Source organism: Patella vulgata, chromosome 2, assembly GCF_932274485.2.
Source record: "Patella vulgata chromosome 2, xgPatVulg1.2, whole genome shotgun sequence".
Classification (NCBI taxonomy): domain Eukaryota; kingdom Metazoa; phylum Mollusca; class Gastropoda; family Patellidae; genus Patella; species Patella vulgata.
Window position 1 is genome coordinate 22,027,249 of NC_065880.2, and position 12,589 is coordinate 22,039,837.

The following is a 12,589-nucleotide window of genomic DNA, read 5'->3' on the forward strand; positions in this document are numbered from 1 at the left end:
CTAATACCTCTTATTTTCAAATGTGCCTACCCTGTTATTACACCATACGTTGTATAATACGCAAACAGTTTTTAAATCTGATTTATCCGTTGATTGGTATTTATATCAGTTTTTAATAGGTTCCGTGTAAGTATAGGATAATAAAAGCCAATTCTTTCGATTTATTTATAAAATGATAAAATGTTATTAAAAACTAAACGACGCTCCCATATGAAGTAGAGATTATGCCTACCCGATCAAGGCCTTTAATTAAACGTTTTTCTTTATAATATATATTTCATCAAATGCAATAAAGGTCTTTTGATAGAACGGACATTTGAATTATTAAATATGTTTTTGAAAATTCTGCTATTTATCTAAAGTAGGGACTAGACTGAGGTCTAGCTTATCACTAAAGATCACTGGAATATGTTTGATTTTATTTAGATTTTTTTTTAATTTTTTTTAAAGACAAATGAATGGGAAATTATAGAAGCCCAATAGGGCCTAAATATGTTCAGTAAATTATTAGTGTTCCACGACAAGGTAAAGGGGAATAACTCCATTACAAGTAACCGGATGTTCTTAAATGGCGCCATGTGAGAAAAAAGTAAACAAGAATGGCAGAGTTAAGTCCCAAATTTGTATCACAGAAAATAAGTAAAATTAGATGGAGGCCAGTACAGAAACAATCTTTAAAGGCAGCAGAATATTTCGTTACAGGCAGTTGGGATGATGATGTAGGTTCACAATAATTATACACCAGAGGTGCCATGGTTTCATGAGTATTGATTGAAATTGTATGAGTTGGGTCGAAAATAAAATTCTTCATTTTGGATTTTATGTCGTTAATCGTCGTTATGTATTGTGGGCTTAACCTGACAATCTATGAATATGCAATAAATAGATTGGAAATACATTATACTTTATAGACATAATCTTATACATCACATAAATTCTACATAAACACAGAAGTAATACATTCATACAAACTGTATGGTATCCCTAATTATGTACACACCCATAAAAGATTAATACAAAATCTAAATAACAAATCATCAATAATGACATTTTAAAAGTATTTTTTTATTCAGGCAATAAGCACTTCTCCTTTCGGAACTCTGAATGTAATATTCTGTTGTTGGAAATTTGGTATCACGTCATTTGGGACTCACGTCATTTGGGACTCAACATAAACAACATTTGGGACTCAGTTGACGACGTTTGGGACTTGATTGGCGTCAATTGGGACTCAACACAAACGACATTTGGGACTCAATATAAACGACAGTTGGGACTATTTATTTATGAGATATATAGTAACAGCGGGTGCAGGCTGTTTCGTAACCTGGCTGTTTCGTACTTAGTTCATTCGTACCTCACTTCGTACCTCAAATTGATTCTTACCTATTCCTATGTTGTTGAAATCAGTTGAAAGAAATTGAATATGCCGAACCAGAATTAGAATATGCACGAGATTTGTACCTCAAATTTATTAGTTCCTTCTCCTAAATCCAAAGGCTGCGCTAAATTTATAAAAATGGCTGCCGAACGAGAATTAGAATAAACACGTGATTTGTACCTCAAATTGTTGTTGAAATGAATTGAACGAAATTAAAATAAATCTATATGTTGTTGAAAAAAATTGAAATAAACGACTATACCTGCCTTCCTTTAAATCTGATGTTGATTATCGAACCCATTCTGCTCAGTGAGTTGTGATTATTGACGACAGTTGATTGGTGATTGTTAAAGCAGTTTAAAAAACGAATGAAAAAGTATTTAATCCGGGGTTGATTATTGAACCCATTCTTTTATATCATGGACTGTATATACGGTCATATCACAGAGTAATTCTGTTATTGAAACCCAACTGCATGAAAATGGCTTTCGATCGTAACCGATGTAAATTTAGTGAAATGCTGAAGCAATTTTAGTATAAATGTATCCTTTAATTGTGTGTGAATTACTACTATTGGGCAGGCTGTGTAATATAAATTTAGAGTAGCCGTTGGATTTGATCAAATCGTTTCACCTTTATTTCAATTTCTTTTAACTGATTTCAACAACATAGGAAAAGGTATGAATCAATTTGAGGTACGAAGTGAAGTACGAAACGGCTCATGTGAGGTACGAATGAACTAAGTACGAAACAACCAGGTTACGAAACAGCTGACATCCAGTAACAGCTGTCTTAGTTGTCTTTCGTTTTATTTAGTTGATCGGCGATTGTTGAGACCGCGATTAACATTGCTAGTTCTCCTTTGTTTTGTTTTATCTGCGAGTATAAAACTTCTCCTTTGTTTTGTTTTATCTGCGAGTATAAAACTTGACTATAATATATTGTAGAAAATTTGTGTATATTTAGTAATACTTCGTTGTTTTTCTTTTATCAAATAGTAAACGAGCTTGATTGACCGACCACTACTAATGTATTTTCGTGAAACGGTATAAACAACAATCAACACACGGCTGCCATTCTCGATGATTGACAACTCACGTTTTTCCTCATCCACCAAAGAACCGTTAGGTTTCTTTGAACATACTGCAATAACATTGGAATTATCATTTAATCAACTTTAATTATTGCGCTTTGATCGTTTCCATTTCTTATATTTTCCACAAAAAAACTTTGCCGTGTACGCACTAATTTATCGATTGGTATTGCCATCTACGACAAGCATGTCAACGTGCAGCTCACGGATTATCGTTAACAATTTCTAGGGGCTTGTAAAAAAGATTGCATATCGTGTAAATATTTATTTTGTTTTTTGTGTAGGTCATTTTCAAATAAATTCATCAGCATATTATTCGTTTTAAATAAATATATAACTTTTATGAGAAACGATGATTATCAAAGAACCGTAAGTGCAACTAATGTTTTATCGTTTGGTTCAGCCTTTTACTAACCACGTGTTTCATGTTAATAAATATTTTCTTTTGTGTTTTGAATTGGCCTTTTTCTAATAAATTATCCCGAGTTGCAAACGTCGTATACCCGAGTCCCAAGCGACGTATACCAAAGTCCCAAACGTCGTATACCCGAGTCCCAAATGTCGTGGTCATATTTTTTTGAGTCCCAAATGACGCGAGTCCCAAATGACATGAAATCGGAAATTTGACTTTGGTCATTCTCGTCAGTCACTGCTTACCGACTGATCCAAGACGAATGGTACAATGTATGTTCAGGAATAATAATGCACTAAAATACCATAATTCTATGCCATGGCTGAATGAATATCTCTTAATAAATTTATATTAATATAGTTGAGACAAAGTTAATAATTTAAAACTTTTTTTTCTGTCAGATGATTTTAATGATTGTTTATTGTTGTTCATTAAAGATTTTTTGATTTACAGAAAAATAAAGTTTGTTTTTGGAGATTAGATCAGTCACCTGTAAAAGAAGAAATAGCTCTGGCAGATAATCAATATGGTGAATTAGAACCACAGAAAGTTTGTGAGATAGATCAAGATGGTGACGTGACAGATTTATGTGTATGAGTTTATTTTACTTACAATACATACCGCAAAATGAAAAATTTGCATTGAGGAGAAATAAAAAACGAATGTGTAAAGATTTACGAATAATGTGTGAATACTATCCAGTAATGTTTATATTGTTATATATTAGCAATTGTTAATTGTTTAGCTGACTGTGTAATTAATTATTTTTCGCCTACGTTGATTGTAGAATGTAGATATACATTGATGTCACTTGCGTCTATTGTCTGTCAGTCTGTTCACTTTATCTTGTGAACATCTTGTTGGCTGAGAAAGTTCATCAGGAGTTTTCGGTGTTGTTCCCCATTGCCAGTGGTGCAGGACAGAAGGCCCTACAAGGGAAACATATAGTCATTCTGGCTGAACAAAAAACCGAGGTCCCATGTAGACATTGGTGTGCACATAAAAGAACCCTTGACAGTTGGAATTCGAAATAAGAGTAGACTGTAGCGCTGCTGCCCGGACAAAACTTCACTCATTCCATTTGCTTTTTTGATTTGGTGCCAGTGATTTTATATTTTAATTAGATTAGACGATTTTGCTGATGGGCATACATGTATAATATTTATATTTTAGTATGTGTCTATGGAAAATTTGGTATCTACATCGTCAACAGGCTCCGTATATTTATATAGACAAAATAGTCAGGTGAGATTGCCTTTTACATCCAGTCTGCATAATATTATAACATGTTACTTAAACCTTTTAATATATTTGATTCTGTACGCAAATTGGTTCAGTTCCCTGTACATTGTTTTCATTAGCCTAGTTGGCGTAAAAAGTAGTATGTTATACCTTACTTCATTTATAACATTTAATAGGTAAATTCCTTTAATCAGTAAACCATATGTTAGTCCCAAAGTGACCTAGTTTGTGTCGAGTGGACGTTGAACCCCATTTCTCTCTCTCCCCCTTTAATCAGTATAAATCAAAACAGTATGCTACTAGTTCCCAATGATGCCACTGGGAAAGCATTTTAATCCACATGGCTTCAGACTTTAATCTAGAAGGGTCACCATTCACCACCTTCTTTGTTTATTTTCATTTATAACAATTAAATGCTTGATGCGTCATCTAGCACCATAGAAATCCATTGCAAAATACAATATTGTGAAAGTTTAATCTCCAAAAATGGTTCAATTCTGTTCAGTATTTACAGAGCTATGATAATCTGATTTGCCTAGTTTTAATCCAATTGAATCAAAGCAGGGAGCTTATCTAGCATTGGTATTTTACTTTCTTAATAAAATGTTAAATAATCGAACCGAGTCAGATTTAGAGTGTATTATTAAGCCAAAAGAAATATGATATTTTTTTATAAGTATAAAACTTATTCCCAATCTTTATGTGTGTTGCTGTAATAATAAAGATATATTAAATGTTTTGTATTTTAGGGTATAGATATGATTAATAGTTGGGATAGATTACATGAGTTTAATGGTCAGTCAACACCTTGTACATGTGTTAGTAGTAGAGGTGATGATATGATAGTTACAGGTGGTGAAGATGGTAGATTAGCTATATTAAACATAACACAAACAAAACCTGTTAGAATAATAGGTAAGATACTAAATGGTATTTATGTCTTTGTTATTGTGCTAAAAAAATTATACTCACTCTCCAAGGAATTTTAAGATTTAAATAAATTATATCAGTTCAGTCGTCATCCAAAAATATTCATTTATGCTTACATTGAAATGTGGGGGTAACGGTGGCATGGTTTCCCCTTGTCAGTGATGCAGGATGGAAAGCCTGAAAGGACAGCTGTCTAGTCGTTCGGATGGGACAAAAACAAAGAAGGTCTCATGTACACATTTGTGTGCATGTAAAAGATCCCATGACAGTTGGAATTCGATAGAAGAGTAGGCCATAGTGCTGCTGTCCAGACAATGTTTCCCTCATAGCACACTGTATGGCGTACGCCCATCTTCATTAGTCCAATTCGGAGCAGAACATTAGGACGTTCAATCCCATTTCATTTCATATCATTTTCTTTTCACATTGAAATGTCCATGACTAGAGGCTAGCTTGATATTTATACACATCATCTATATTCATGAAACCTATTGATTTTCAATTGTAATGATATTACCATGCAATGAGTCTGTGTTTTGTTGGATGACATTTAATTTATATTGGATTTTTTAAATAAAAATCTTTTGGCCTCTGCTCACTTTGAAAACTAAATTTATAAGAAATGGGTTATCTAGTAAATTGTATTGTTTGTTCTAGAAAAAGCAGACAGTTGTACGGTAAACAGTGTTACATTCCTAACCCAGTCAGAAATACTTACTGTTAATTCTTTTGGTCAACTGAAGATATTTGACATACGTGTAGATACAGAGGAACCTACCAAAATATTGTCAGTGTAAGTTATACATTTAGCCATTACATTTCCTTCTGGTGTATTTGTATTGAAAACTATTAAATCCTGCTTAAAGGCATATACCTGTAGACATATTGGCAGTGTACATGGTTTGTGTTAATTATTTTAACTTATAACTACATGTATTTCTACTGTGACTTTGCTAAAGGCTACTAGAACGTCTAACCAATTAGGCTTATTGTCCTTCTCGTAATTTAAGATTAAGTGATAAGAATCTACTAATGGTACCTTCAACAAAATCAAATAATGCTGATCCTACCTTCGCCGTTGCTCCCATTATTTGTAACTCTTTACCACAAAGTGTGAAAAACTGGCAATGTATAATCATTTTTAAAGAAAATTAAAAACAGAACTATTCTGACAATCACTCTGTTAATGACTCAGACATTTGTAATTTTTGCCATTGAGCAGCCATTTGGTTGAAATTCCAGTGCTATATAAATCAATTATTATTTGAGAGTCTTTTCAGATGGCTACCTTAGCCATATTCTTTTCAATGGCACGATATATCGTTGAATCGATGTAGTGCGATACACGTTCTCACGATTCGCGTATTAAATCGTGAGACACTGAATCGATGTTTTAATTATCCATGTCACACATTATCCATAGTTAGACAAACACTCTTAAATTGTTTTGGTTCTTATTTTGATCCACATCAATATTGTGATATAGAACAGTTTTATTTCTACGACATCGGCAGGACTAAAAATATTAATTATTCATTTATCCTGTTGTTTTCTTGGTAAATATTGACTGAATTCTATTGTAGCACCTGAATTGCAATACTTATCATATTGTGACTGCAGTGGCAATACCCAGCACTAATAGATGAATCTTTAGGTATCTAATAAGATTAAGAATGGAAGCTAGAGATTGTAAGTGTGTGTAGGTAGATATAGAATATTCTTCATCATTTAAATAACAACAACTTGTGTTTATGTTACAGTAATGAAGATAACACACCATTACACTGTGTTGATAAACATCCTGGTCAACCACATATAGTAGCTACAGGGGGACAGGATGGTATGTTAACTATATGGGATGTTCGTAAAGACAGATTTCCGATGACTTTATTAGAAGCTCATAGTGCTGCCAGTAAGTTTACTGTTTCAATCTAATATGCCTATATTCTACATGTATGTCAGTAGTCCTAATAAACTGACAAAATTATGTTGTTGGCTGAAGCAGCAGTTAGTTAATGATGCATTACACTGAAGCCATAGTGATTTTTATGCACCCACATATATATATACTGCCCTTGTCACAAATCCCTTGTAAATGCTCTGCTCGTCAGAGTTTTTTCAGACAAAGAAATTTCAAATTTTCTGAAATGATCTGGCTAGTCCTAAGGAGGAACCCCTTTGAAATTCAGATAATAAAGAAATGTTTTAGCAATGAATACTTGGTCATATATTATTATTTTTTTCTGAATTATATTGAGTTATATGGGTCTTTTTTAATCCTGACAGTGTGGGAGGTAAAGTTTCACCCATCTAATCCGGATCATTTATTTACCTGTTCTGAAGACGGATCATTATGGCACTGGGATGGTTCTGCTATGGGTATTACTCAAGGTTCTTTATTAACAGGTCATGGTAAGTGAACTACATCCAAGACCAAAAGGCAAATATTGACTTTCAATAAATGTTGACTTTCCTTACCCAAAAAATCATACTGGTCCAAAATTTGTATTAACATCAAGCAACAATGGCCATTTCAAGCCACTTTCTTCTATTGCTTTCAGGGTGCTTGGGTGGTTTAATGCATGCATGTTGAATCAGAAGGTCTATTATTGAGTCCAGTGGTGTGGTTTTGATTCACCGCTTGTAGGTGACCAGGAGTAGGGTCGTCTGTCCAACCTTGTAGGTTTCCTCCGGTTTCCATCCACTCTTAAAGACCCCTATGAGCAAGCGAATTATTGAAATAAAATTGAACCATGTTAGTCCCAAAAAGACTATCACTATCATTATTGTTAATGAAACTCCTGATGTGAATATTGTGCTTGAACCATGTTAGTCCCAAAAAGACTATCACTATCATTATTGTTAATGAAACTCCTGATGTGAATATTGTGCTCCTAATGGTATCTAAGCTTGGTGGTATTTTCCTTGTTTTTAATCTAAGGCATTATCTAAAGAATATTTTTCACCTCTTTAATTTGTTACATTTAAAATTAGGAAAATGATTATTGGCCATAATACACATTTAGGCTTTTAGATATACTCATTGAAATCTACTATCATTATATTCTCCAATTATTTATTAATTATACGTTATATTTCAGGATTAGGAGGTTCTCAGTTTTCATCAACTCATCATCAAACAGATAAAATATCTAGTGAATCGAGTCCGTGGATTTCTATAGAATCATCTCGTCATAAGTTAGAGATCAACTCATTATTACCTAATAAATCTCTCCCAGTGAATTCCCTAGACATACAAAACTATACACTATTATGTGGGACTGATAGTGAAACGATTTATACTGTACCATTACCTAATCTACGATAAAATGAACATTACATGTATATTAGTAAAAGCCCAGCTCAGCTTTGCTGAGGCCTGCAACATCAGAACTATACATTATTATGTGGGACTAATAGTGAAACTGTTTATACCTACCATTACCTAATGTTCAATAAAATAAGCAATAAATCCTATGTCAACTTTATCATGGTCTACAATGTCAGAACAAAACCTGGTGTCAAATGTTAGTGAATCTAAACTTTTGAATATACATGTACTAGATGGGGTCATTGGAATATGATATGGAATTAATCTCATCATTTTCGACTCCTATATAATTTGGTCTGCGACTGATGTGATTAATCAGGTTTTGTTTATGTAAGAATTCAATAGAATTGGCCTTACTATGACCTTATAGTCAGGGTACCAACAAGAAAATATATTCAAAAACACACTTTTATGGATAACAATTACTATGGTTTATTTCACTGCGACGTTTCAACAAGGTTTCACAAGTCGTTATGGTACACTGTGCATGGTTTCAATATTTGTTAATCTTGGTTAATCTTCTGTTTCATCTTTCAATTGTACAATAAGTCAATTCTAATATATACGATTATGCACCTTTGTTACATCAATAGCTTGTTATAGCCAATCATGCTCACTCACCTTGCATTCCATTGGATAGTTCGCACTGATGTTTGTATATATATATATTCATATCTTTCTCATTTTTTATCTATTTGTGTATAAGCTTGATAACGACTTGTGAAACCTTGTTGAAATGTCGCAGTGAAATAAACCATAGTAATTGTTATCCATAAAAGTGTGTTTTTGATTATGTTCCAATTACTAAATGCCATTCAAAGAATATAAGAAAATATATTACATATTTTGATATCTATAGCTTATATACATCTATCTATTCAACAAAATCAACGCTTTCTTTCTGTGCTGTTCCCCCGGGATAGTAACTTCAAACATTATCAATAATGTAGTAAGAAGAATTTAAAATCATGATTATTATTCATGTGTGTTTCTGGTGGATTAGATAATTCACACATATATGTAATGTTTGAATTATTTGTTTAGATTGGATTTCAGGGTTTTCATAAAAGTTGACCATGGTTTTTAAAAGACAACTTAATCTGAAGAAATAGTAACTACTTATAAATTTTGTGGATTGGTGATCAAACAGGAATGCTTAAACAGATGGTCTTTGTTATAAATCATATGTAATTGATAATATAAAACGACAATTAGTTTATTTCTATATCGTGCTGTCGTGGTTGAAGAAAGTGGATCAAAACTTTGTAAAAATAACGTAACATTTAATATGTTGTATAAAATTACATTTTTTAACAAAGGAAATCTCATTGATTATGGAAATTTAGATGGTAGCCTGAGTAGAGCTGGCTGGGGCAGAGTTGTCTAATGTATGTGGGGGAGGGGGGGAATGGCCGAATGGTTAGCGCTTGCATGCTGTATCATAAGGTCTGTCATTTAGTCAACTAGTGTGGTTTCAATTTCCCGGTTGTACGTGACAAGGATTAGGGTCGCCTGGGTTTTCTCCAGGTCCTCCGGTTTCCTCCCACTGTGGAGTCGGCATTAAACCCCATTTCTCTCCCTCTCTCTATAATGTATGTGCTGTAGATTATAAGGCCTGTTATCTATGCAAGTCATGGATTTGATCATAGGTTTGCACATGTCTAGGAATGCCTAACCTTGTGTGTTTTCTCTAGTTTCCTCACACTTCTGAAGACTCCAACACACAAGCTAATTATTGAAATAAAGATAGCCATGCAAAGCATGGAAATACGCCACGTAGCAGCTTTATCTATATACCCATATACAGCAGCTTATCTGAAATGAAAACTTGGATGTCGACCAAATCGGAAAACAAATCCATTAAAAACTGGAGCCTCTATACACTGTAACCCACGTATCATTTAATCTTGTGTATCTAGCACTAATTTCTTTCACATTCGTTTAATATCCAATCTTTGTTTAAAAATTTGTAAAAACTGTTTAAAATCACCATAAATCGTTTAATTTGTACTTTTGTCCAGTTTAAAGCTGACCATTCAATTTTGATAATGAGTGTCCAATTTACAAGTGTTTAATTTCTCAATCACTGTTAAAAAAATAAACAACCCAATTGATTAATGATGTATAATGATTAATTTTTGAACAGTGGTTGTGACACTATCCTGTGTCGCTGTACCAAAAAGGAATTAGCTGTGACACTATGGGAAGAGATGATCGTCTAGGACCTGCTTGTACTTCACGTTGTTGGATCAATTTTTTCAATCATCAATTAATTGACTCTGGAACACCGTTTATGTTGTTACTAAGTTTATCTAACGAATACAGCAAACTACAAAGGTTACATACATGAAACTACAATATCTATGATAGTTACTTTTTGAGTTATTAAATTATCCACGGTCTGAGTTTAATATCCTTTCTAACTCAGACCTAACGGCTTAAACGTGGCAAGAGCTACATACTTCTTGATAGCTCTACATAACGTTCGTGCTAGGATGATGTGTTCACCCTAGCCTCTAAGCCGAGGAGGCTATAGGTATGTTCCCCTTGATCTCCGAATGATTGTCTGAAATAAATCAAACCCGCTCTATAATATATAGAAGTATAATGCAGCAGCTATTAGGGCGGGACAATTACCATTTTTGGGTAAGTGTTTCATATAGGCACCTTTAACGTCAACATTATTCTAGTTAATTGTACTAATCCGTGCACGAGAGGACTGGACTACAGTACCCTACTTTCCAGAAATGGATACTGACATAACTGGGGGTGAGTTAGTCTAAGTCTAGACTAAGTTAGTAGTAGGATAATGCAAGCTACTTCATTACCCTAGTTTTCGTCACACATGTAGGTAAAGATTTCTATATTAAACAGAACACTTTTCTTAGACCTAAAATAACCCTATAAATACTTGTAAATTGAACACTCATTATCAAAATTAATCAGTCAGCTTTAAACTGGACACAAGAGAAATTAAACACTTGTAAATTGGACATAATTCAGGAAGTTACGATCCGATATGCGCGAATATCGAAAGAAACCAAGATCTTTGGGTTATAAACTTACACTTCAAGTTTCATCAAAATCAGAAGAAAATTGTCACCTCTATATAGCGGGTCCACAACCTTGATATACCATATTTTTACGCTATTTGAGTACGAGGGGCGAAATTCGAACTCAACCACCCTTAGGGTGTAAAGGTGATATATTAAAACGTTTTTTAAATCGAACAATAATTGTGACCTCAAGCTAAAAACGCGATTTTTCGTACAATCTGGGGTCATAATTTAGGAAGTTATGATCCGATATGAGCGAATATAGAAAGGGACCAAGATCTTTAAGTTATAAACTTATATTTCAAGTTTCATCAAAATCAGAAGAAAATTGTGACCTCTAGAGGGACCACAACTTCCGTATACCATATTTTTACGCTATTTGAGTACGAGGGGTGGCCATTTTGTCTGTCAGTTTCGGTCCGATTTTTATGAAATTCGAATTCAACCATCTTTAGGGTGTAACGGTGATATATTCAAACGGTTCTTGAAATCGGATAAAAATTATAACATCTATGGGGTCCACAAGCTAAAAAGACGATTTTCCGTACAATCAGGGGCCAAAATTCGGGAAGTTACGGTCCGATGTGCTCGGATCTTTGGGTTTTAAACTTACATTTCAAGTTTCATCAAAATCAGAAGAAAATTGTGACCTCTATAGGGCCCACAAGCTAAAAACGCGATTTTTCATACAATCAGGGGTCATAATCCATGAAGTTACAGTCCGATACATACCAATATCGAAAGGAACCGAGATCTTAGGTAGATAAACCTATATTTCAAGTTTCGTTGAAATCGGATAAGAATTGTGACCTGTAGAGTGTCCACAAACAATTGTGGACGGACAGGGGCGACGACAAATATATGTCCACCTGAAAATATGGGCGTATAAAAAGGCGTTTTTTCGTATCATCAGGGGCCATAATTCAGGAAGTTACGATCCGATATGCGCAAATATCGAAAGGATTCAAGATCTTTGGGTTATAAACATGAATTTCAAGTTTCATCAAAATAGGATTAAAATTGTGACCTCGACAGGGTCCACAACCTTGATATACCATATTTTTACATTAATCGTGTACAAGCGGTGGCCATTTTGTCCGGCAATTTTGGTTCTATTTTCCCGAAATTCGAACTCAACCTTCAT

At 33.8% G+C, this 12,589-nt stretch overlaps 1 protein-coding gene across 1 annotated transcript; it reads left to right on the forward strand.

Moving 5' to 3' along the window:
* Positions 1–562: 562 nt before the first annotated feature.
* Positions 563–10,507, forward strand: LOC126811353 (nucleoporin Nup43). Its single transcript, XM_050536900.2, has 8 exons — positions 563–719; positions 3,340–3,477; positions 4,060–4,131; positions 4,878–5,043; positions 5,716–5,851; positions 6,819–6,970; positions 7,345–7,470; positions 8,160–10,507. Exons 1-8 carry the CDS (start codon positions 600–602, stop codon positions 8,384–8,386), a joined length of 1,137 nt encoding a protein of 378 aa, XP_050392857.1. The 5' UTR covers positions 563–599; the 3' UTR covers positions 8,387–10,507.
* The last annotated feature ends 2,082 nt before the right edge of the window (positions 10,508–12,589 follow it).

What these genes read in the sequence shown, in the direction of transcription:
- LOC126811353 (XM_050536900.2), top strand. Translation starts at nt 600, where the DNA reads ATGGCAGAGTTAAGTCCCAAATTTGTATCACAGAAAATAAGTAAAATT. An exon ending in GTGACGTGACAGATTTATGT is followed by an intron (nt 3,478 to 4,059) that starts GTATGAGTTTAT and finishes TTTATATTTTAG; the next exon opens with TATGTGTCTATGGAAAATTT. An exon ending in AGAAGCTCATAGTGCTGCCA is followed by an intron (nt 6,971 to 7,344) that starts GTAAGTTTACTG and finishes TAATCCTGACAG; the next exon opens with TGTGGGAGGTAAAGTTTCAC.